Consider the following 26,941-nt stretch of genomic DNA (forward strand, 5'->3'; position numbering starts at 1 on the left):
GATACAGCACCACTGCAATCAGTGGTGCTCCACATGTGATTACTGCAGCTCATCGTATCTTCTATGAGCATCATTACTTTACAGACACCGTATCTGAGCTGATCCCCAGATAAAAAAAAAACTGCCCTTTTTTCCCTCTCTAGGCCTGTACATCAGCTGTCAATCCGCGCTGAGACGCCCTGGCCGCGGCACGTACAGACTGCACCCCCCTCTCTGTAAAATAGATCACATCTTGTAAATATTAACATGAGACTCTACAAGGTCGCGGGCGCCAGAGATTGGCACGTCGGTACCGGATCACGGAAGGGGTCACGGATTTATGGAATGTCTTTTTACAAGGGGTAACGCAGGTTAATATAGTTTGGGAATTCATAAAATACTCTGTCTGAGGAGCGCCCGGGCGGGTGCGGGTGTAAATCAGGCGTCAGAGATGCGATGAGCCTCATCTGCTCGCGAAGAGATTTATACGGAAAGTAAATGGCTGCTGAGAGGAGATCAGCGGCGCCATATTAAACCGTAACCTTTCTCCCTGTACGGTGTAGCCGCCATTGTGCCCATAAAGCAGAGTGGGAGTTTGTACTGTAGTCCTCGTTTTTTTCGTTGAAAAGTATTTACACCCCCTCAATCCCCCTTTACTCTCCTAAATTGCTGAGATTTTTTCAAGGACGCTCGCCCAAGAGCTCTTTGGTGGTTTCCAAGTGCGGATTAGCCTGTCATCATCGGCGTTTTCTCTCCGAGTGGCTGAAATGTTTAATTAAGGCTTTGGATCCATTTTACAGTCCATCGATGACTCATATAACCCACCGCTCTGCGTTCTGCTGCGAGAGGGGGGGAGGCCGAATTAATGAGAAGAACCAATTTTACATTTGTTACAGAAGAGCTTCACTCTCCACCAAGGGTTACATAGAAGAGGCTGGACCCCCATAGCAAAAGCCAAGTTTGGCCCCGCTCTGCTGAAGGCTTTTGCCTCCTGGGACTGAAGGATCTGGTGTTTTTCTCCCCTTATAGTAGTTTTTTATGACCCTTGCTGGGTGAGTCCTACGCTGGTTTCCAGGATGAAACCCCAAGTGCCCCATTTAGTACCAACCTATCATCCTCTATGCCATGTATGCTATGGAGTAAATCAAATAACCTGATGACTTCTTAAGGGCTTCATTTAAAGGGTTTTTGAAGGGCTAAAAATATTTTTTTGAAGGGCTTAGACCGGTCTAAAAAACCTAAAAATAAAAGAATTGATACTCACCAAGTTACTGTAGCTCTCGTATGGATGTTGATCTTTCCATGCTGATTTCTGGTTCCTGGTCCCACTCAACCAACCACTAGCACTTTTGACAAACAGGAAATGTCTCCTCAGCCAATCACTAGCACTTTCGACAAAGAGGAAATGCCTCCTCAACCAACCACTAGCACTTTTGACAAACAGGAAATGCCTTCTCAGCCAATCACTGGCACTTTCAACAAAGAGGAAATACCTTTTCATCCAATCACTAGCACTTTTGACAAACAGGAAATGCTTTTTCAGCCAATCACTAGCACTTTTGACAAACAGGAAATGCCTTCTCGGGCCAATCACTAGCACCTTTGCCAAACAAGATATGGCTCATCAGCCAATCATGAGTTCTTTTGACAAATGGGATATGCCTCCTCATCCTATCACAAGTGCTTTCGACAAACAGGAAATACTACCTCAGCCAATCACTAGGGCTTTCAACAAACAGGAAATGCCTTCTCAGCTAATCACTAGCACATTTAACAAACAAGATAAGGCTTATTAGCCAATCATTAGCACTTTTGACAATCATGATATGCCTCCTTAACCAATCACAAGTGCGTTATACAGACAGGAAACACCTCACATTAGCGCTTTCGACAAACAGGAAATGTCTCTTTATCCAATCACTAGTGCTTTTGACAAAGAAATGCCTTCTCAGCCAATCACAAGTGCTTTTGGCAAACAGGAAATACCACATCAGCCAATCACTAGCGCTTTCGACTAACAGAAAATGCCTTTTGTGGAGACACAGGGGTCAGTGGGTGGTCTAGTCTGCTGGCTCGAGACTGCATGGACCAGGGCTCATCCCCCTGAATGCTCGCTCACGTTTCCCGTGGGCATAATACAATTCAGACAACACAGGGTGGATTTAAAATAGGATAGGATTCTGATCATCCTTCTCTTGACCATCGGCTTGACCTGCATAACTCCTCACATAATTGATAAGAACCGACTCGTATCCATTGCGTCCACACATGGCGTCCTCCACATCCTGTGGTTCTAGAACCAAATCGCAGAGTATCAGTGGCCTGGTATTCAATCCGTCGAAGCTGGCACAGCTCCTGTAGTTGACATTTCCTCTTAAGGCTATGTATCCACTCCAGTCCTCTTCTCAAGGCCAAACTGGTGGGGTTGGACATAGTGGTGTCTGAAACCTGCTGTGCATGCCTCACCTATGATCTGCAATATGCTTCCCTGATTGTGGAACTATGATTACCAGTCCCCTGTAGCTCCCCCGGATCCGTGAGGCTGAGTAGTACCCACCGCTGCCACCAAGTGTGGAGATACTGGGGTCAGTCAGTGCTCTAGTCTGCTTGCTCGAGACCGCATGGACCAGGGCTCATCCTACTTAACGCCCACTCTCCTTTCCCATGGACATAATACCACTCAGACAACACAGGGCAAGGGTAAAATAGCGTGGCAATAATTTATTGAATCACCAACAGACAACAACATATAGAACAGTCCCAGCAAAATACCCAAGATGGTGCAAAGTTACAGAGTGTCACCCTTCCACTGACTCGCCGGGATTAGAGCATCTACGACTTTGGGGCTTCCAGGGCCGACTACCCCCACCTGTAGCACCTCGCTTTTGACAGGCACCCAAAGACATAGGTAACAACAAGCTTAGGAAGCAGATAGTCCACTGAGGCACGTGGCCGAGTGACCAAAGGGTCATATTCTGGCTTCTCCAAACGTCTTTGAGGGTTCAGGTGACCGGTGGATCCCAATCCTGGCTTCCTCAAACTTATCCATGGGGCCAGGTGACCGGTGGGTCACAACCTGGCTTCCCCAAACATATCCATGGGTTCAGTGATGGTCAATGGAGCAGATCTGTATTCTTCCAGATAGGGCTTTGGTCCTTCAGCTAGCATCCTGTAGAATGTTAAATCTGTGTCCCTCTTGATGGAGCCATGGTGTCCTGGCTAGAGTGTTCCTGGCTGCCACTTTCCCAGAAATTACTAAGAAGAGGACAAGGGCTTCTATTTACTAGTGATTTTTGTGATTTTATCGGGAGCAGTGCTCTGTGACCTCACCCCCCATTACCTCAATGCTTTACCTTCCATTATATATATCATTGTCGCCTCGCACTCATCATTGTGAAATACATTATCGGCCCGGATCGTGTTAGGAGCCCTAATTTATGTAGTGAGGCTCGCCCGTAAATGCCCTTTTGTAAATCTACATCATTAACGGTGATAAATGTGCCATTACCAGTAATTACATAGATTGCAAAACTGCTGCAGCCAGGGAGTCTGGGAAATCATATGCAAATGAGCAAGGACTGCCTGGCCTGGCTCTCTGAGGTTGTGATGTTACCTCCCCTGGCTCTGGGAGAGCAGGAAGGTCGGAGGTTTCTGAGGTCCCAGGGGTTATTAATTAAAGTTTTTCTAACGGAAAATGAAAAATAAAACAAAATTTAGATGCCTGGAAGCGAAATATTATTCTTTCCATTAACCTCCATAGCAACCTCACAGCTCATGGCGGCAGTGTTTTTACATCTATATTGAGTTTGTGACAGAAAAAATAGACAAAATATGAATGATTTCATTTGAGGGGGCAAAAATGTCTGTAATCTTCAAGTTTCTAGGAAAATTTTTGATAAAAATCTCTTAAAAATGAAGCTTCAACTTTGATTTAGATCGGCTCTATGGTCAGAAAAAGCAACAATTCAGCATCCCGCCACTAGAGGGAGCTTACTTTTATGTTCTCATGTTCTAAGTGAGCTAAGCTCCATCTAGTGGTGACTGCAGGTAGTCAGTATTTTATTATTTAGTCCCGTCACTATGTAAAGGATTTGGAGCTCTGCATATAAAAAAATGGAGTTGTGATTGCTATAAAAATATATTTTAGAATAAATTAGATTTAATTTTGAAACATTGAGATAGAAACAAAGATTCCCTTTAAGGGTGTTTCCGGCTTTAAGGCGAGGTGTTAACCCCTTCTGTATGTAGCCGAGAGTTTTAGTAGCCTGTAGAGCTAATATAATAGGAAGCTACTTCCCTACCCTTCACCGTCCTCCAAGGCTTGTCCCGCTAAATGCCATTTGGAGCAAGGAGCTTCTCATTTGACAGTAAAATCAATGGGTGAAATATTGCAGAAGCGGAATAGCTCAGTGCGGAATTCATTACAGGATGGAGCTGAGCCGTCAGGTACAAGCTGAGCCCCCTTCATTCTAGAGGTGGGTGGGGGTCACTGTTCTTGGACCATCATGGTATCTGTAAAATGTGCTGAACCTTTCAGTGTCCTTTTACATAGAACAGAAAATTGACTCTTTTACTTATATGCTCCAAAAACTGGCGGATTGTTTGCACCATTGTTTCTTTACATAGGAGCAGTATTATAGTAGAAATCATCCCCATCGGTCAGAGAGCGGACTACTGCTCCCATCATCCGACACCTGCTGCCGCTAATAACAGTGAGAGCAGGAGCGGCGGATGGGAGTATTCATCAGCCGCTCCTGTGCTGTAAATAAATAATTTAAAAAAAAAACAACAACGTGGGTTTCCCTGTATTTTTCATAACCAGCCAGGCAAAGCTGACAGCTGGGGGCTGCAACCTTTACCTGTCAGCTTCAACAAGGCTGGTTATCAAGAATAGAGGGGTCCTCATGCTGGTTTTTGTAATTATTTTAAAAAATAATTTAAACAAAAATGGCATGGGGTCCCCCCCTATTTTTGACAACCAGCCATGCTAAAGCAGACAGCTGGGGGCTGCTATACTCAGGCTGGAAAGGGGCCATGAATATAGTGGTTATAGTCTTGTACATAGGGGCAGTATTATAGTAGTTATATTCTTGTATATAGGGGCAGTATTATAGTAGTTTTATTCTTGTACATAGGGGCAGTATTATAGTAGTTATGTTCTTGTACATAGGAAGCAGTATTATAGTAGTTATATTCTTGTACATAGGGGCAGTATTATAGTAGTTATATTCTTGTACATAGGGGCAGAATTATAGTAGTTATGTTCTTGTACATAGGAAGCAGTATTATAGTAGTTATATTCTTGTACATAGGGGCAGTATTATAGTAGTTATATTCTTGTACATAGGGGCAGTATTATAGTAGTTATGTTCTTGTACATAGGAAGCAGTATTATAGTAGTTATATTCTTGTACATAGGGGCAGTATTATAGTAGTTATATTCTTGTACATAGGAAGAGTATTATAGTAGTTATATTCTTGTATATAGGAGCAGTATTATAGTAGTTATATTGTTGTACATAGGGGACAGTATTATAGTAGTTATATTCTTGTACATAGGGGCAGTATTATAGTAGTTATATTCTTGTACATAGGAGCAGTATTATAGTAGTTATATTCTTGTACATAGGGGCAGTATTATAGTAGTTATATTCCTGTACATAGGAGCAGTATTATAGTAGTTACATTCTTGTACATAGGGGGCAGTATTATAGTAGTTATATTCTTGTACATAGGGGCAGTATTATAGTAGTTATATTCTTGTACATAGGAGCAGTATTATAGTAGTTATATTCTTGTACATATGAGCAGTATTATAGTAGTTATATTCTTGTACATAGGAGCAGTATTATAGTAGTTATATTCTTGTACATAGGAGCAGTATTATAGTAGTTATATTCTTGTACATAGGAGCAGTATTATAGTAGTTATATTCTTGTACATAGGAGCAGTATTATAGTAGTTATATTCTTGTATATAGGAGCAGTATTATAGTAGTTATATTCTTGTACATAGGAGGCAGTATTATAGTAGTTATATTCTTGTACATAGGGGCAGTATTATAGTAGTTATATTCTTGTACATTGGGCAGTATTATAGTAGTTATATTCTTGTACATAGGGGGCAGTATTATAGTAGTTATATTCTTGTACGTAGGAGCAGTATTATAGTAGTTATATTCTTGTACACAGAAGCAGTATTATAGTAGTTATATTCTTGTACATAGGAGCAGTATTATAGTAGTTATATTCTTGTACAGAAGGTGCAGTATTATAGTAGTTATATTCTTGTATATAGGGGCAGTATTATAGTAGTTATATTCTTGTACATAGGAGCAGTATTATAGTAGTTATATTCTTGTACATAGAAGCAGTATTATAGTAGTTATATTCTTGTACATAGGGACAGTATTATAGTAGTTATATTCTTGTATATAGGGGCAGTATTATAGTAGTTATATTCTTGTACATAAGGGAGGAATAATAGTAGTTATATTCTTGTACATAGCGGCAGTATTAGAGTAGTTATATTCTTGTACATAGGAGCAGTATTATAGTAGTTATATTCTTGTATATAGGGGCAGTATTATAGCAGTTATATTCTTGTACATAGGGGCAGTATTATAGTAGTTATATTCTTGTACATAAGGGCAGAATAATAGTAGTTATATTCTTGTACATAGGGGCAGTATTATAGTAGTTATATTCTTGTACATAGGAGCAGTATTATAGTAGTTATATTCTTGTACATAGAAGCAGTGTTATAGTAGTTATATTCTTGTACATAGGAGCAGTATTATAGTAGTTATATTCTTGTACATAGCGGCAGTATTAGAGTAGTTATATTCTTGTACATAGGGGCAGTACTATAGTAGTTATATTCTTGTACATAGGAGCAGTATTATAGTAGTTATATTCTTGTACAGAAGGGGCAGTATTATAGTAGTTATATTCTTGTACATAGGGGGCAGTATTATAGTAGTTATATTCTTGTACGTAGGAGCAGTATTACAGTAGTTATATTCTTGTACATAGGAGCAGTATTATAGTAGTTATATTCTTGTACATAGGAGTAGTATTATAGTAGTTATATTCTTGTACATAGGGGACAGTATTATAGTAGTTATATTCTTGTACATAGGGGCAGTATTATAGTAGTTATATTCTTGTACATAAGGGAGGAATAATAGTAGTTATATTCTTGTACATAGCGGCAGTATTAGAGTAGTTATATTCTTGTACATAGGAGCAGTATTATAGTAGTTATATTCTTGTACATAGGGGACAGTGTTATAGTAGTTACATTCTTGTACATAGGGGGCAGTATTATAGTAGTTATATTCTTGTACATAGGAGCAGTATTATAGTAGTTATATTCTTGTACATAGGAGGCAGTATTATAGTAGTTATATTCCTGTACATAGGAGCAGTATTATAGTAGTTACATTCTTGTACATAGGGGGCAGTATTATAGTAGTTATATTCTTGTACATAGGAGCAGTATTATAGTAGTTGTATACTAGTTACATTCTTGTACATAGGGGGCAGTATTATAGTAGTTATATTCTTGTACATAGGAGCAGTATTATAGTAGTTATATTCTTGTACATAGCAGCAGTATTATAGTAGTTGTATACTAGTTATATTCTTGTACATAGGAGCAGTATTATAGTAGTTATATTCTTGTTCATAGGAGCAGTATTATAGTAGTTATATTCTTGTACATAGGGGGCAGTATTATAGTAGTTATATTCTTGTACATAGGAGCAGTATTATAGTAGTTATATTCTTGTACATAGGAGTAGTATTATAGCAGTTATATTCCTGTACATAGGAGCAGTATTATAGTAGTTATATTCTTGTACATAGGAGCAGTATTATAGTAGTTATATTCTTGTACATAGGAGCAGTATTATAGTAGTTATATTCTTGTACATAGGGGCAGTATTATAGTAGTTATATTCTTGTACATAGGGGGCAGTATTATAGTAGTTATATTCTTGTACATAGGGGTAGTATTATAGCAGTTATATTCCTGTACATAGGAGCAGTATTATAGTAGTTATATTCTTGTACATAGGAGCAGTATTATAGTAGTTATATTCTTTTACATAGGGGCAGTATTATTGTAGTTATATTCTTGTACATAGGGGCAGTATTATAGTAGTTATATTCTTGTACATAGGAGCAGTATTATAGTAGTTATATTCTTGTACGTAGGAGCAGTATTATAGTAGTTATATTCATGTACATAGGGGCAGTATTATAGTAGTTATATTCTTGTACATAGGAGCAGTATTATAGTAGTTATATTCTTGTACATAGGGGCAGTATTATAGTAGTTATATTCTTGTACATGGGGGCAGTATTATATTAGTTATATTCTTGTATATAGGAGCAGTATTATAGTAGTTATATTCTTGTATATAGGGCAGTATTATAGTAGTTATATTCTTGTACATAGGGGCAGTATTATAGTAGTTATATTCTTGTACATAGGAGCAGTATTACAATAGTTATATTCTTGTACATAGGAGCAGTATTACAGTAGTTATATTCTTGTACATAGGAGCAGTATTATAGTAGTTATATTCTTGTACATAGGAGCAGTATTATAGTAGTTATATTCTTGTACATAGGAGCAGTATTATAGTAGTTATATTCTTGTACATAGGGCAGTATTATAGTAGTTATATTCTTGTACATAGGGGCAGTATTATAGTAGTTATATTCTTGTACATAGGAGCAGTATTATAGTAGTTATATTCTTGTACATAGGAGCAGTATTATAGTAGTTATATTCTTGTACATAGGAGCAGTATTACAGTAGTTATATTCTTGTACATAGGAGCAGTATTATAGTAGTTATATTCTTGTACATAGGAGCAGTATTATAGTAGTTATATTCTTGTACATAGGAGCAGTATTATAGTAGTTATATTCTTGTACATAGGGCAGTATTATAGTAGTTATATTCTCGTACATGGGGCAGTATTATAGTAGTTATATTCTTGTACATAGGAGCAGTATTATAGTAGTTATATTCTTGTACATAGGAGCAGTATTATAGTAGTTATATTCTTGTACATAGGGCAGTATTATAGTAGTTATATTCTTGTACATAGGGGCAGTATTACAGTAGTAATATTCTTGTACATAGGAGCAGTATTATAGTAGTTATATTCTTGTACATAGGGGCAGTATTATAGTAGTTATATTCTTGTACATAGAGGCAGTATTATAGTAGTTATATTCTTGTACGTAGGAGCAGTATTATAGTAGTTATATTCATGTACATAGGGGCAGTATTATAGTAGTTATATTCTTGTACATAGGAGCAGTATTATAGTAGTTATATTCTTGTACATAGGGGCAGTATTATAGTAGTTATATTCTTGTACATGGGGGCAGTATTATATTAGTTATATTCTTGTATATAGGAGCAGTATTATAGTAGTTATATTCTTGTATATAGGGCAGTATTATAGTAGTTATATTCTTGTACATAGGGGCAGTATTATAGTAGTTATATTCTTGTACATAGGAGCAGTATTATAGTAGTTATATTCTTGTACATAGGAGCAGTATTATAGTAGTTATATTCTTGTACATAGGAGCAGTATTATAGTAGTTATATTCTTGTACATAGGAGCAGTATTATAGTAGTTATATTCTTGTACGTAGGAGCAGTATTATAGTAGTTATTTTCTTGCACATAGGGGCAGTATTCTAGTATCTATATTTTTTGCATGGAAGCTAGTGTGGAGATGTTTTACACTACACTATGCACATTAACTACTTAATCTTTATTTTCCATTTTCTGGAAATCTTGTATTTTATGGAGGTGAATTTTAGAGAAATTATTTCTGTAGTGAAAGTAAGATAAGTTATCTTGTATAATGTAAATAGTATCTGGAAGTCTCTCTACAACTATTTAATTTTAAAGATATTTAAAGGTCTCAAAACTGAATTTAAGAACGTTTATTAAAAAGTGACATTGATATTTTTCTATGACATTCTAAAATACACGACAGACATCATCACTATGCAGCAATCCAGTGATGGACATGAAAACCCATCTGTGATCCTTTTTTTTTAGATTAGGTCATTTCAAGTTGACTTCTTTTTACCAAGATTCTATTCAGTTTGTGTAATTCTGTTCCTCAGGGGTGGTCCTTACCTCATAAACTCCGCCCCTTCCTGTAGTGGTCTTTGAGCAATTTGCTAAAATGTGTTTCTCAAATTAGCAAAAAACCCCAAATATTTTATGGTAATATGGGCGATATTAATTACACCGAGTGTATCTTGTCAGTGCTGTGGAGTTACCCTTTAATTTTTATTTTATTTATACATCCACTTATCAAATTGCGATTGTATAAATGTACGCGCGCCCATCGCTCCTCGGCTCAGGAGCTTTTCTGATCCCGTTGTTTTTACTCATACATTATCTCGCTTTTACATGAAAAAATAAAAATAATAAAATCTGGGTAGTTGGGAGCGTGACGTTTTTCATGGATAATGGGATACGATCCGCAGTGATGGCGCGCGACGCTCCGCCGTTTTATTATCAATTTAACACATCTGAGCAAATTACACAGCAGCCGGCGGCTTTTCCTATAAAATTATAGATCGGCGGCGGCTTCCTGTCACCGCGGTGAGAGCCGGCGATTGTTCCAGCGCGCGCTTGGTTGTTCGCGCACAATACGGGCGATCACAGATTAATGGCGCAGCGCCGGTGCAAACGTGAGCAGAGCAACAGGGAGCGCGCAGGAAGCTTAACCCCGTGAGTGCGGATTATCAAGTCGTCTGGATTACCGGACGGATGAGGACGTCGCACCTTTTATGGGACCTCACTGGTGGGAGTCTGCGCAAAGTCTGAGTCCTGGGCTGGGGCTTTAAGGATTTGAGTCCCTCACCATGCTTATAGGGGTACTCCACCTATAAGGAGACTGCACTTAAAGGGGTGCTTTGCACTTAAAGGGGTACTCCAGTTAAAGGGGTATTTCATTTAAATGGGTACTCTACAGTGCTTAAAGGTGTACTCTACATAAATGGCTACAGCACTTAAAGGGTACACCATAATAGTTGAAGGGTACTCCACAGTGCTTTATGGGGCACTCCACTTGAAGGGGTTCTCCACTTTAGGGTGTTTATGGGTGTTCTTCACTTAAATTGGGTACTCCACAGTTATTAAAAGGGTACTCCGCTTAAATGGATAATCCATATTGATTAAAAGGGTACTCCATTTAAATGGGTTCTGCACTTAAAGGGGTACTCCACAGTGCTTAAAGGGGTGCTGCACTTGGAGGGATACTCCACATCACTTAAAAGGCATTTTATTTAGATGGGTACTTGTCACGTAGCAACATGGATAAGTCCAGCGGACGACACAACTTACACCAACAACGGGATGAAATGGGGAGAGGAAGGTAGGGAACAAGGGGTGGGACACCTCCTCACCTCCAACCTGTGCCTGTCCCTAAACTCCTCTAACGCCCTAAGAGGGTCCTTCTCCCCGCCGCCATCTCGTGCCTAAACCCTGTTTCTTTCCTCACTGTTCCCTGGCTAGTGCACTGGCCAGCAAGGACGTTAGCCTGACCACTGCAGATGGTGAACAAAACAGGGAGAGGGACAACAAGACAGACAGAAAAAAGGGAAATGGTAATTAACACTGTAACGCACCACATAGCTGAGGATAAGGCACCCGGACCACAAACTCCAAGAAGACAGCAGAAGAACCAGTGCAACCAGAGAGCTGCTTACTCCAGGCTGGTCATCATAGAAAACTCTATCACTGATAGTCAGCTGATGGGTCATGTGACTTTTTAAAGGATTGTGAGAGTGGTCACCACCCACGTCAGCTGACTAGCAATCAAAGCAGCTGCCAGCAAGAAAACTGACATTTAACCCTTGCTGGCTTGAAAGGAAAAAGCTACATCTAAATTATAGCAGAACCAGAGCTGCCACAAATCCAAAATGAATCGTGACAGTACTGCACCTAAACGGTGTTATGGACCTGGTGGTTAGGAGCACCCGGAATTACCTGATGAGTAAACTCAAAATCGGGACTAGCTCAGGGGTAGTGGGAACTCTGCTGACCGCAAATCCTACTCCTGACACACACACACAATAAATAGCCGTGGAGCGTACCTAACTCTCCCTAGACGCCTCTTCACAGCCTAAGAGCTAACTACACCTAAAGATTGAAATAGAAGCCTTACCTTGCCTCAGAGAAATTCCCCAAAGGTAAAGGCAGACCCCCACATATATTGACTGTGAGTTAAGAGGAAGGCACAAACACAGGAATGAAACAGGTTTTAGCAAAGGAGGCCAGACTTCACTAAATAGTCAGAGGATAGAACAGGGAACTATGCGGTCAGCACAAAAGACTACAAAAAACCACGCAGAGTAAGCAAAAAGACTCCCCACACCGACTCACGGTGTGGAAGTGCCACTCTGCACCCCCAGAACTTCCAGCTAGCAAGGGAATATCATGATAGCAAGCTGGACTAAGAAATATATTCAGAAAGCAGTAACAACAAAATGAACTAGCAAAGACTTAGCTTCTGCTGGAGTAGACAGGTCCTCAGAGAAGTCCAAGAGAGATCTGAACCAATACTGATACATTGACAGCTGGCATGAAGTAACGATCTGAGTGGAGATAAATAGGGAAGCCAGCACAGCAATAAACGAGAGCAGCTGATAAAGCCAACCTCAGCGACCAGCAGTTCCGCTCGAAGCCACCAGAGGGAGTCCAAGAGCAGAACCAACCAAAGTACCATTCATGACCACAGGAGGGAGTCCGAGAACGGAATTCACAACAAAACGGTACTCCACAGTGCTTAAAGGGGTACGTCATAGTACTTAAAGTGGTAAACCACTTATGCAAATGCATACTTGACCAATATTTAAGGCACCTGCCCTATATGCCCACACCCATTTCCTGCCTCCCCATGCCTTATTCCCTTCCTCGCTGAATTTAGAAACTTCCCAGAACACCTGGTTTCTAGGAGTTTTTGGACAGATTTTGAGGAGCCCACAGGATTTACTAACCGTATTCTGTAAATCTCTGTAACTCTGAAGAAGAGTGACATCATAGTGACATCATATCGCCAGAACACGCCGTCACTCGCTCACCGGTACGGTTCTGGATCATTTTCAGCCAGTTTTCTGTATTTCCAGAGTGCAGTGCGGGCAGCAATCCACAATTCACAGTATAACCTTGGCGTCTGCTACAACTTGCTACACCCGTAATACCCCTTTAAATATTTTGACTCCGCCCATTCTAAAGGATGTCAATCATTCTAGGACGGGTAGAACTCGACTGGACTTTGAAGTAGCGCAGCTCAGTCCTAGTCACTTCAGTGGATGTGAACTGCAGTACCAGACACAACCTAAGCACAGAGGCGGCGGCGCTGTTTCGGAATGAAGCAGCCATGATTTTTTTAACCTGGACAACCCTTTTAAAGAAAGTCACCCATGATACAATAGCATTGGCCCCGGTCCAGGGTCTCTTCAGCATGTCAATCGTTCTATAAATGGGCGTGGCTAAAACATAAGAGTCCAGATCATTCCCATAAGAGTCCGGCTCCGCCCATCATAAAATGATTGACATGTTCACCAGTGTAAAATCTCACGCTGGCACAGGACTGCCCCATCCCTGATCATCCATTGCTTCAAGGGGCGGCCGTTCTGTTTTTGTATAGTGGCAGCTATACATCAGCCAGTTTTTTCGAAAAAGGACGGGTGCTCTTTAAGAAGCTTCTCGCTCTTCATTCATTGAAATGACTTCTGCTATTGCTGGAATATAACATTCATGGATCAGTTTAGTATGTAAACCCCCCATGAAGCTGCGGGGCATGACCTCAACTTCCAGCACATCCCTCCCTCTGAAATCCAGTCACCTCCTGGACTTTGTTGAGTCCTTTGATGTTCATCACATATAACGGAGACGGTGAGATCCTGTGCATTGTGTGGCGGTGTAGTACAGTAGCGCGGTGCGCTCTACCTCCAGAAAAAAAAAGTGAGGGCGTTTTTACGGGAAGAGACGGAAATCAGTCATACCGATGGATGCGAAAAGTCTGTGGCGGTTCTACTGACTGCAGATATGTGCCGTGGGGGGCAGGTGTACTTACTTTATAGAAGTCGCCTTGAATCGTCTGATAACCGGGAACTGTAAAAAAATATATAATAGTTTTTTCAGTTTTTGTAGTTCTTTCTGCAGTCACCTCCAGAGCTGCACTCGAAAATTCTTCAACTGCCGTGCAGACGGACACAGCCTTGACCTCCAGAGCTGCACTCGAAAATCCTTCAAGTGCAGACGGACACAACCTTCCGAGAGCGAATACATATTGAACTCTAAAATATCATTCTAACTTGTTGTCTGTTATACTTTGAAGCAGTCTCAAAAATTATGCGGCGATAACTAAAAAAACACGCCCAACAGGAGGCATTCTTGGGGCAGGACTTAAAGGGTTTTTCCCCCATTTTTAGAGATAGACGTTGTCGGATAGTGCTGGCAAAAACAAGCACTTTTGCAATTTACTGCTCGTTAAAATTTGCAGCCGTTCTTGAGATATTAGCACTTTTCTTTTGTTTACAGTTCGTTGCCTAGGAGACCGACCACCGCTGCTTTCTAGCTTGTAAGTGCAGTTTTGAAGCTGGACAAGGTTTAGGAGTTAACCCCATGCTCCAGCGATCCTGGCCAGTTTCAAAACAGTGCTTACAAGCTCAGAAAAAAACAGCTAGAAAGCACTGCGCATGTTCTACTGTATAGCAGCGGTGGTCGGTCTCCTAGGCAATGGACAGTAAACAAAAGAAAAGTGTTAATATCTCAAGAACGGCTGAAAATTTTAAAGAGCAGTAAATTGCAAAAGCGCTTGTATTTACAAGCTCTTTCCGACGGTACCCATTTCTTAAGGTGGGACTAACCCCTTTAAATGTCCTGAATTTAATGGTTTAAGGGTTGGAAAGTGATCTGGAGGCCTCCTGACATGTTCTCGACAAATCATGTCAGCGGAGAGAAAAATTATGAACGGTGGGAACCCAGATGGGAAGATGAGTGATGACATTGGGGTTAAAGATTTTCATGTTGTGCCTCTGCTAGAGTGGGAGGAGCATGAAACAAGTCTGTGCAGCTTGGAGAGGCAGTCTGTTGTACAGCAAATAAAATGTCCAGAAACTTCAGCAACATAAACGGAAACTGAGTAACAACGGAATCGTGTACAGCGGAGTCCAGGCTGTCAATGATAGAGCAGAATCCGCAGTTCATCATTCCGGGCAGAGTAAATAAGACATATCCGTCCATTGCATTATTCACTCTGGACAAGGAGCAGTGAAGGTTAGAGACAAAGTCAGACAAACAGGACGACATTGAGGGCGACAGGTAGCAGGGATGAGAATAACTCGTCCCCACAATGCTGGGAATTGACGCCACTGAACGCTGGGGCCGCAATGCATCCTGAGCATCGTCTCTCCTCGTTAATGTAATGGCCTCGGGCAAGACTGAACACGGGCACGACTTAAATACAATGAACGTGTTTATCCGTCAGTGACAGGCGGGGAGGACATCGAACACCGCCACTCACTGCGGTAATGGCCCTAGCCCTTGTGCTACAGGGGCCCCTGGGGTCTACGATAAGGAATCGGCACCTGCCTATGCCTCTGAACCCACCAAAGTAATGCCTCTGCGGGAAGATTCAGGCAGCTGTAGCATTTGTAGAGGCAGCCATATACGTTGGCACTAAGGTGTCCGAAAAATAAAAAGTAACTTATTGGACATATCTAGAATTGGAGGCATCCTGAAGATAACGTATATTTGCCTCCTATTTGTTTCATTTGCCTGACGCCCATAAATCATCAATTTTCTTTTTTCTTTCAGGGCAACAAGTTCTGGGGCTGGTTGAGAATCAGAGTGATTGGTACCTTGGAAATCTATGGAAAAACCACCGACCGTGGCCAGCGCTGGGCAGAGGCTACAACACAGGTACAACATCTGCAGGGGACTTTTATTATAACTGGTCTGGAGGAAAAACTGTATAGTGAATTTATCTCTAATAATACTGCCCCCTATGTACAAGAATATAACTACTATAATACTGCCCCTATGTACAAGAATATAACTACTATAATACAGCCCCCTATGTACAAGAATATAACTACTATAATACTGCTCCTATATACAAGAATATAACTACTATAATACTGCCCCTATGTACAAGAATATAACTACTATAATACTGCTCCTATGTACAGGAATATAACTACTATAATACTGTCCCATGTACAAGAATATAACTACTATAATACTGCCCCTATGTACAAGAATATAACTACTATAATACTGTCCCTATGTACAAGAATATAACTACTATAATACTGCCTCCTATATACAAGAATATAACTACTATAATACTGCCCCTATGTACAAGAATATAACTACTATAATACTGCCCCTATGTACAAGAATATAACTACTATAATACTGTCCCATGTACAAGAATATAACTACTATAATACTGCCCCTATGTACAAGAATATAACTACTATAATACTGCCCCTATGTACAAGAATATAACTACTATAATACTGCCCCTATGTACAAGAATATAACTACTATAATACTGCTCCTATGTACAAGAATATAACTACTATAATACTGCTCCTATGTACAAGAATATAACTACTATAATACTGCTCCTATGTACAAGAATATAACTACTATAATACTGTCGCCATGTACAAGAATATAACTACTATAATACTGTCCCTATGTACAAGAATATAACTACTATAATACTGCCTCCTATATACAAGAATATAACTACTATAATACTGTCCCTATGTACAAGAATATAACTACTATAATACTGCCCCTATGTACAGAATATAACTACTATAATACTGCCCCTATGTACAAGAATATAACTACTATAATACTGCCCCTATGTACAGAATATAACTACTATAATACTGCCCCTATGTACAAGAATATAACTACTATAATACTGCCCCTATGTACAAGAATATAATTACTATAATACTGCCCCTATGTACAGAATATAACTACTATAATACTGCCCCTATGTACAGAATATAACTACTATAATACTGCCCCCTATTGTCACAGTCACATGTTACACCCTCCCGTGCTCCATGGTGCTGATCACTGGTGTACCTGTGTATCTCATGCTTGTTTTCGTTAATTACTTATTGACGCCGTCTCCGTTAGACTTTAGCACTGGCCACAAGTGATTTGTCACTCTGCTGATCTGTCAGTGTTGCGTCCAGGAATGTGAGCAGGTAATGTTCCGTTCTGTGTTCTGCAGACAGTAAGATGTATTTCCTTCACCTTCACTCTGCAAGTTTGGAAAAAACTTCTTAAAGCAATGCTGCCTCTGGTAGATGCGAATGCAGAATCTTAAAGTGAGACTTTGTTAGTGGCTTGTAAACGGAGTCCGTCACCTTTACACAAGAGTAACAGTAACCCGGCGTACGATTCCTGCTGTCTGAACAATGGGCAGCGTGGATTAGGCCAAGGAGGGTTGTTGGCATCTTCACCCCACCACAATCCGCTTGACTGACTGACGTCTCTCTGTACACACATATAGGAAGAGACCATTCAGACTAAGTGATCGGTGCAGGGAGAAGTTGCCATACATTGGCTTTGGACAAGACATCCAAGACCCATTCCCCCAGCTAGTTTTTCAGAATATGATTTTTCTCAATCTCAACTGGCTGAAGTTGAGCAGCAAGTGTCTGATTCATGTTGTCTGTGGCTTCGGCAGTGTAAATCAGATAACAGGTTCCCTTTAAGGATTGATGACACCCAAATTCGACTCGTACATTTAGGCATGTATGGGACTGATAAAACCTGTCTTGGTTGCCATGTTTTATCGACAACTCACACATGCCGTATTGGAAGAAATATCTGCATTAGAGATAGCTAGTAAATGGGGATGAGTAGTGTAAGTGGGTGTAAGTAGTGTAAGTGGAGGTGAGTAGTGTAAGTGGGTGTAAGTAGTGTAAGTGGGTGTGAGTAGTGTAAGTGGAAAGTGAGTAGTGTAAGTGGGAGTGAGTAGTGTAAGTGGGTGTGAGTAGTTTAAGTGGGGGTGAGTAGCGTAAGTGGGTGTGAGTAGTGTAAGTGGGTGTGAGTAGTGTAAGTTGGGGTGAGTAATTTTAATGGGTGTCAGTAGTGTAAATGGGGGTGAGTAGCGTAAGTGGGTGTGAGTAGTGTAACTGGGTATGAGTAGCGTAACTGGGGGTGAGTAGCATAAGTGAGGGTGAGTAGCATAAGTGGGGGTGAGTAGAATAGGTGGAGGTGAGTAGCGTAAGTAGGTGTGAGTAGCGTAAATGGGGGTGAGTAGTGTAAGTTGGGGTGAGTAATGTAAGTGGGTGTCAGTAGTGTAAATGGGGGTGAGTAGCGTAAGTGGGTGTGAGTAGTGTAACTGGGTATGAGTAGCGTAACTGGGGGTGAGTAGCATAAGTGAGGGTGAGTAGCATAAGTGGGGGTGAGTAGAATAGGTGGAGGTGAGTAGCGTAAGTAGGTGTGAGTAGCGTAAATGGGGGTGAGTAGCGTAAGTTGGTGTGAGTAGTGTAAGTGGAGGTGAGTAGCGTAAGTGAGGGTGAGTAGCGTAAGTGAGGGTGAGTAGCATAAGTGGGGGTGAGTAGAATAAGTGGAGATGAGTAGCTTAAGTCGGTGTGAGTAGCGTAAGTGAGGGTGAGTAGCATAAGTGACGGTGAGTAGTGTAAGTGGGGGTGAGTAGAATAAGTGTTGATGAGTAGTGTAAGTGGGTGTGAGTAGCGTAAGTGGGGGTGAGTAGCGTAAGTGGGTGTGAGTAGTGTAAGTGGAGGTGAGTAGTGTAAGTGGGTGGGAGTAGTGTAAGTGAGGGTGAGTAGCGTAAGTGAGGGTGTGTAGCGTAAGTGGGGGTGAGTAGAGTAAGTGGAGGTGAGTAGCGTAAGTGGGTGTGAGTATGGTAAGTGGAGGTGAGCAACGTACGTGGGGATGAGTAGCGTAAGTAAGGGTGAGTAGCGTAAATGGGGGTGAGTAGCGTAAGTGGTTGTGAGTAGTGTAAGTGAGGGTGAGTAGCTTAAGTGAAGGCGAGTAGCGTAAGTGGTTGTGAGTAGCATAAGTGGGTGTGAGTAGTGTAAGTGGGGGTGAGTAGCGTAAGTGGTTGTGAGTAGCGTAAGTGGGGGTGAGTAGCATAAGTTGGTGTGAGTAGAATAAGTGGAGGTGAGTAGCACTTGCTATTTAGGGGCATTACATAGAGCTTATGAATGGCTTGTATAAACCCTTGTCCCTGATGAGAGAGACCAGACCGCCTGCATGAGACCGTCCCATTTCTGAATGTGAAGAGCACGTCCTCAGAGGAGGGGACAGGAGTTGCTACTATTGAAGTGAATAAGAGTTGAGCCGCAGTGCCTGAGTATTGCCAAATTTACATAGCTGTGCTGTTCTGCTTCGTTAACTGTTAACATCAGGATCCTGAGAACGGCAGATCGGTGGAGATTGTCGGACCCCTATAAATCTGATACTGATGAGCCGTCCTGAAGATGCGACATTAATATACCCTTAAATAGAAGGTCAGTAGCGGAATACCGTAGTTTGTGCTGCAATACGCTCTGCTCCACCTCTGTCTAGTTTGGGTGATTTCCGTTTTGGCCTCACGTCTTCCTTCACTCGCGCTATGTTGCTGATATTTTGGCTCCTTGTGCCCCTGGATTAATAAGATTAGTGTCGACCGGCAACTATTACTGTTTTATGGCACTTGGCATGCAGAACGCAGCACCGCGCCGTATTTATAGACTCCACAAATTTCATGTCACTGGAGGATCCGGGTTTTCTTTTCAAACTGAGCGAGATGTCCGAGTAATTTTATTCATAGCTGGAAACCGCGATGCTGCGGTGAAAGAGGCGACGCATTATGCGAAATGTAAAGATTATGCCATTTGGGATATTAAATCTTTCTCTTTGCTGCTTCCATCGATCTACTGCTATAATACACTGCGAGCAAACGCAAGACAGCCTGCCTCTACCAGAGGCGTAGATAGGGTTTGGTTCTGGGGGCGAAGCTACTGAGTGGGCCCTAACCGGGAAACCTTGATTACAGCTGTGTGATGCCCCCTAATAGTGGAGGAGAAGCTCAGCAGATGACCGCGCTGTTACTGAAGATACCCCAATACTGAGCCGCTGCTGTCGTATGTGTCCCTATTACTGCCCCTGATACCCCAATACTGAGCCACTGCTGCCGTATGTGTCCCTATTACTGCCCCTGATACCCCAATACTGAGCCGCTGCTGCCGTATGTGTCCCTATTACTGCCCCTGATAACCCAATACTGAGCCGCTGCTGCCGTATGTGTCCCTATTACTGCCCCTGATACCCCAATACTGCGCTGCTGCTGCCGTATGTGTCCCTATTACTGCACCTGATACCCCAATACTGAGCCGCTGCTGCCGTATGTGACCCTATTACTGCACCTGATACCCCAATACTGAGCCTCTGCTGCCGTATGTGTCCCTATTACTGCCCCTGATACCCCAATACTGAGCCGCTGCTGCCGTATGTGTCCTTATTACTGCCCCTGATACCCCAATACTGAGCCTCTGCTGCCGTATGTGTCCCTATTACTGCCCCTGATACCCCAATACTGAGCCGCTGCTGCTGTATGTGTCCCTATTACTGCGCCTGATACCCCAATACTGAGCCGCAGCTGTCGTATGTGTGCCTATTACTGCCCCTGATACTCCAATACTGAGCCGCTGCTGTCGTATGTGTGCCTATTACTGCCCCTGATTCCCCAATACTGAGCCGCTGCTGCCATATGTGTCCCTATTACTGCCCCTGATACCCCAATACTGAGCCGCTGCTGCCGTATGTGTCCCTATTACTACACCTGATACCCCAATACTGAGCCGCTGCTGCCGTATGTGACCCTATTACTGCCCCTGATACCCCAATACTGAGCCGCTGCTGCCGTATGTGTCCCTATTACTGCCCCTGATACCCCAATACTGAGCCTCTGCTGCCGTATGTGTCCTTATTACTGCCCCTGATACCCCAATACTGAGCCGCTGCTGCCATATGTGTCCCTATTACTGCACCTGATACCTCAATACTGAGCCTCTGCTGCCGTATGTGTCCTTATTACTGCCCCTGATACCCCAATACTGAGCCGCTGCTGCCGTATGTGACCCTATTACTGCACCTGATACCCCAATACTGAGCCGCTGCTGCCGTATGTGTCCCTATTACTACACCTGATACCCCAATACTGAGCCGCTGCTGCCGTATGTGTCCCTATTACTGCCCCTGATACCCCAATACTGAGCCGCTGCTGCCGTATGTGTCCTTATTACTGCCCCTGATTCCCCAATACTGAGCCGCTGCTGCCATATGTGTCCCTATTACTGCCCCTGATACCCCAATACTGAGCCGCTGCTGCCGTATGTCTCCCTATTACTGCACCTGATACCCCGATACTGAGCCGCTGCTGCCGTATGTGTCCCTATTACTGCACCTGATACCCCAATACTGAGCCGCTGCTGCCATATGTGTCCCTATTACTGCCCCTGATACCCCAATACTGAGCAGCTGCTGCCGTATGTGTCCCTATTACTGCCCCTGATACCCCAATACTGAGCCGCTGCTGCCGTATGTGTCCCTATTACTGCCCCTGATACCCCAATACTGAGCCGCTGCTGCTGTATGTGTCCTTATTACTGCCCCTGATACCCCAATACTGAGCCGCTGCTGCCGTATGTGACCCTATTACTGCACCTGATACCCCAATACTGAGCCGCTGCTGCCGTATGTGTCCCTATTACTACACCTGATACCCCAATACTGAGCCGCTGCTGCCGTATGTGTCCCTATTACTGCACCTGATACCCCAATACTGAGCCGCTGCTGCCGTATGTGTCCTTATTACTACACCTGATACCCCAATACTGAGCCGCTGCTGCCGTATGTGTCCTTATTACTGCACCTGATACCCCAATACTGAGCCTCTGCTGCCGTATGTGTCCCTATTACTGCCCCTGATACCCCAATACTGCGCTGCTGCTGCCGTATGTGTCCCTATTACTGCACCTGATACCCCAATACTGAGCCGCTGCTGCCGTATGTGACCCTATTACTGCACCTGATACCCCAATACTGAGCCTCTGCTGCCGTATGTGTCCCTATTACTGCCCCTGATACCCCAATACTGAGCCGCTGCTGCCGTATGTGTCCTTATTACTGCCCCTGATACCCCAATACTGAGCCTCTGCTGCCGTATGTGTCCCTATTACTGCCCCTGATACCCCAATACTGAGCCGCTGCTGCTGTATGTGTCCCTATTACTGCGCCTGATACCCCAATACTGAGCCGCAGCTGTCGTATGTGTGCCTATTACTGCCCCTGATACTCCAATACTGAGCCTCTGCTGTCGTATGTGTGCCTATTACTGCCCCTGATTCCCCAATACTGAGCCGCTGCTGCCATATGTGTCCCTATTACTGCCCGATACCCCAATACTGAGCCGCTGCTGCTGTATGTGACCCTATTACTACACCTGATACCCCAATACTGAGCCGCTGCTGCCGTATGTGACCCTATTACTGCCCCTGATACCCCAATACTGAGCCGCTGCTGCCGTATGTGTCCCTATTACTGCCCCTGATACCCCAATACTGAGCCTCTGCTGCCGTATGTGTCCTTATTACTGCCCCTGATACCCCAATACTGAGCCGCTGCTGCCGTATGTGTCCCTATTACTGCACCTGATACCTCAATACTGAGCCTCTGCTGCCGTATGTGTCCTTATTACTGCCCCTGATACCCCAATACTGAGCCGCTGCTGCCGTATGTGACCCTATTACTGCACCTGATACCCCAATACTGAGCCGCTGCTGCCGTATGTGTCCCTATTACTACACCTGATACCCCAATACTGAGCCGCTGCTGCCGTATGTGTCCCTATTACTGCCCCTGATACCCCAATACTGAGCCGCTGCTGCCGTATGTGTCCTTATTACTGCCCCTGATTCCCCAATACTGAGCCGCTGCTGCCATATGTGTCCCTATTACTGCCCCTGATACCCCAATACTGAGCCGCTGCTGCCGTATGTCTCCCTATTACTGCACCTGATACCCCGATACTGAGCCGCTGCTGCCGTATGTGTCCCTATTACTGCACCTGATACCCCAATACTGAGCCGCTGCTGCCATATGTGTCCCTATTACTGCCCCTGATACCCCAATACTGAGCAGCTGCTGCCGTATGTGTCCCTATTACTGCCCCTGATACCCCAATACTGAGCCGCTGCTGCCGTATGTGTCCCTATTACTGCCCCTGATACCCCAATACTGAGCCGCTGCTGCTGTATGTGTCCTTATTACTGCCCCTGATACCCCAATACTGAGCCGCTGCTGCCGTATGTGACCCTATTACTGCACCTGATACCCCAATACTGAGCCGCTGCTGCCGTATGTGTCCCTATTACTACACCTGATACCCCAATAATGAGCCGCTGCTGCCGTATGTGTCCCTATTACTGCCCCTGATACCCCAATACTGAGCAGCTGCTGCCGTATGTGTCCCTATTACTGCCCCTGATACCCCAATACTGAGCCGCTGCTGCCGTATGTGTCCCTATTACTGCCCCTGATACCCCAATACTGAGCCGCTGCTGCTGTATGTGTCCTTATTACTGCCCCTGATACCCCAATACTGAGCCGCTGCTGCCGTATGTGACCCTATTACTGCACCTGATACCCCAATACTGAGCCGCTGCTGCCGTATGTGTCCCTATTACTACACCTGATACCCCAATACTGAGCCGCTGCTGCCGTATGTGTCCCTATTACTGCCCCTGATACCCCAATACTGAGCCGCTGCTGCCGTATGTGTCCTTATTACTGCCCCTGATTCCCCAATACTGAGCCGCTGCTGCCATATGTGTCCCTATTACTGCCCCTGATACCCCAATACTGAGCCGCTGCTGCCATATGTGTCCTTATTACTGCACCTGATACCCCAATACTGAGCCGCTGCTGCCGTATGTCTCCCTATTACTGCACCTGATACCCCGATACTGAGCCGCTGCTGCCGTATGTGTCCCTATTACTGCACCTGATACCCCAATACTGAGCCGCTGCTGCCATATGTGTCCCTATTACTGCCCCTGATACCCCAATACTGAGCCGCTGCTGCCGTATGTGTCCCTATTACTGCCCCTGATACCCCAATACTGAGCCGCTGCTGCCGTATGTGCCCCTATTACTGCACCTGATACCCCGATACTGAGCCGCTGCTGCCGTATGTGTCCCTATTACTGCACCTGATATCCCAATACTGAGCCGCTGCTGCCGTATGTGTCCCTATTACTGCCCGATACCCCGATACTGAGCCGCTGCTGCCGTATGTGTCCCTATTACTGCCCCTGATACCCCAATACTGAGCCGCTGCTGCCGTATGTGTCCCTATTACTGCACCTGATACCCCAATACTGAGCCTCTGCTGCTGTATGTGTCCCTATTACTGCCCCTGATACCCCAATACTGAGCCGCTGCTGCCGTATGTGTCCCTATTACTGCCCCTGATACCCCAATACTGAGCCTCTGCTGCCATATGTGTCCCTATTACTGCCCCTGATACCCCAATACTGAGCCGCTGCTGCCATATGTGTCCCTATTACTGCCCCTGATACCCCAATACTGAGCCGCTGCTGCCGTATGTGTCCCTATTACTGCCCCTGATACCCCAATACTGAGCCGCTGCTGCCGTATGTGTCCCTATTACTGCCCCTGATACCCCAATACTGAGCCGCTGCTGCCATATGTGTCCCTATTACTGCACCTGATACCCCAATACTGAGCCGCTGCTGCCGTATGTGTCCCTATTACTGCCCCTGATACCCCAATACTGAGCCGCTGCTGCCGTATGTGTCCCTATTACTGCACCTGATACCCCAATACTGAGCCTCTGCTGCTGTATGTGTCCCTATTACTGCCCCTGATACCCCAATACTGAGCCGCTGCTGCCGTATGTGTCCCTATTACTGCCCCTGATACCCCAATACTGAGCCTCTGCTGCCATATGTGTCCCTATTACTGCCCCTGATACCCCAATACTGAGCCGCTGCTGCCATATGTGTCCCTATTACTGCCCCTGATACCCCAATACTGAGCCGCTGCTGCCATATGTGTCCCTATTACTGCCCCTGATACCCCAATACTGAGCCGCTGCTGCCGTATGTGTCCTTATTACTGCCCCTGATACCCCAATACTGAGCCGCTGCTGCCGTATGTGTCCCTATTACTGCACCTGATACCCCAATACTGAGCCGCTGCTGCCGTATGTGTCCTTATTACTGCACCTGATACCCCAATACTGAGCCGCTGCTGCCATATGTGTCCCTATTACTGCACCTGATACCCCAATACTGAGCCACTGCTGCCATATGTGTCCCTATTACTGCACCTGATACCCCAATACTGAGCCGCTGCTGCCGTATGTGTCCCTATTACTGCCCCTGATACCTCAATACTGAGCCGCTGCTGCCGTATGTGTCCCTATTACTGCACCTGATGCCCCAATACTGAGCCTCTGCTGCCGTATGTGTCCCTATTACTGCCCCTGATACCCCAATACTGAGCCGCTGCTGCCGTATGTGTCCCTATTACTGCCCCTGATACCCCAATACTGAGCCTCTGCTGCCGTATGTGACCCTATTACTGCCCCTGATACCCCAATACTGAGCCGCTGCTGCCGTATGTGACCCTATTACTGCCCCTGATACCCCAATACTGAGCCACTGCTGCTGTATGTGTCCCTATTACTGCACCTGATACCCCAATACTGAGCCGCTGCTGCCGTATGTGACCCTATTACTGCCCCTGATACCCCAATACTGAGCCTCTGCTGCCGTATGTGACCCTATTACTGCCCCTGATACCCCAATACTGAGCCACTGCTGCTGTATGTGTCCCTATTACTGCACCTGATACCCCAATACTGAGCCGCTGCTGCCGTATGTGACCCTATTACTGCCCCTGATACCCCAATACTGAGCCGCTGCTGCCGTATGTGTCCCTATTACTGCACCTGATATCCCAATACTGAGCCGCTGCTGCCGTATGTGACCCTATTACTGCCCCTGATACCCCAATACTGAGCCACTGCTGCCGTATGTGTCCCTATTACTGCCCCTGATACCCCAATACTGAGCCACTGCTGCCGTATGTGTCCCTATTACTGCCCCTGATACCCCAATACTGAGCCACTGCTGCCGTATGTGTCCCTATTACTGCCCCTGATACCACAATACTGAGCCGCTGCTGCCGTATGTGTCCCTATTACTGCCCCTGATACCCCAATACTGAGCCGCTGCTGCCATATGTGTCCCTATTACTGCCCCTGATACCCCAATACTGAGTCGCTGCTGCCGTATGTGTCCCTATTACTGCCCCTGATACCACAATACTGAGCCGCTGCTGCCGTATGTGTCCTTATTACTGCCCCTGATACCCCAATACTGAGCCGCTGCTGCCATATGTGTCCCTATTACTGCCCCTGATACCCCAATACTGAGCCGCTGCTGCCATATGTGTCCCTATTACTGCCCCTGATACCCCAATACTGAGTCGCTGCTGCCGTATGTGTCCCTATTACTGCCCCTGATACCCCAATACTGAGCCGCTGCTGCCGTATGTGTCCTTATTACTGCCCCTGATACCCCAATACTGAGCCTCTGCCGTATGTGTCCCTATTACTGCACCTGATACCCCAATACTGAGCCGCTGCTGCCGTATGTGTCCCTATTACTGCACCTGATGCCCCAATACTGAGCCGCTGCTGCCGTATGTGTCCTTATTACTGCCCCTGATACCCCAATACTGAGCCTCTGCCGTATGTGTCCCTATTACTGCACCTGATACCCCAATACTGAGCCGCTGCTGCCGTATGTGACTCTATTAC

General features: G+C 44.3%; 1 protein-coding gene across 1 annotated transcript in view; it reads left to right on the forward strand.

Annotated features, from left to right (window-relative positions):
- The window catches only part of LARGE1 (LARGE xylosyl- and glucuronyltransferase 1), a 431,493-nt gene that overhangs the window by 307,287 nt on the left and 97,265 nt on the right, over window positions 1-26,941 (forward strand). Inside the window, exon 7 of the mRNA XM_077266800.1 lies at window positions 15,859-15,963. Within this exon, the coding sequence (XP_077122915.1) occupies window positions 15,859-15,963 (105 nt within the window). The remainder of the gene's footprint in view (window positions 1-15,858; window positions 15,964-26,941) is intronic.

This window comes from Ranitomeya variabilis, chromosome 5, assembly GCF_051348905.1.
Source record: "Ranitomeya variabilis isolate aRanVar5 chromosome 5, aRanVar5.hap1, whole genome shotgun sequence".
NCBI lineage: Eukaryota > Metazoa > Chordata > Amphibia > Anura > Dendrobatidae > Ranitomeya > Ranitomeya variabilis.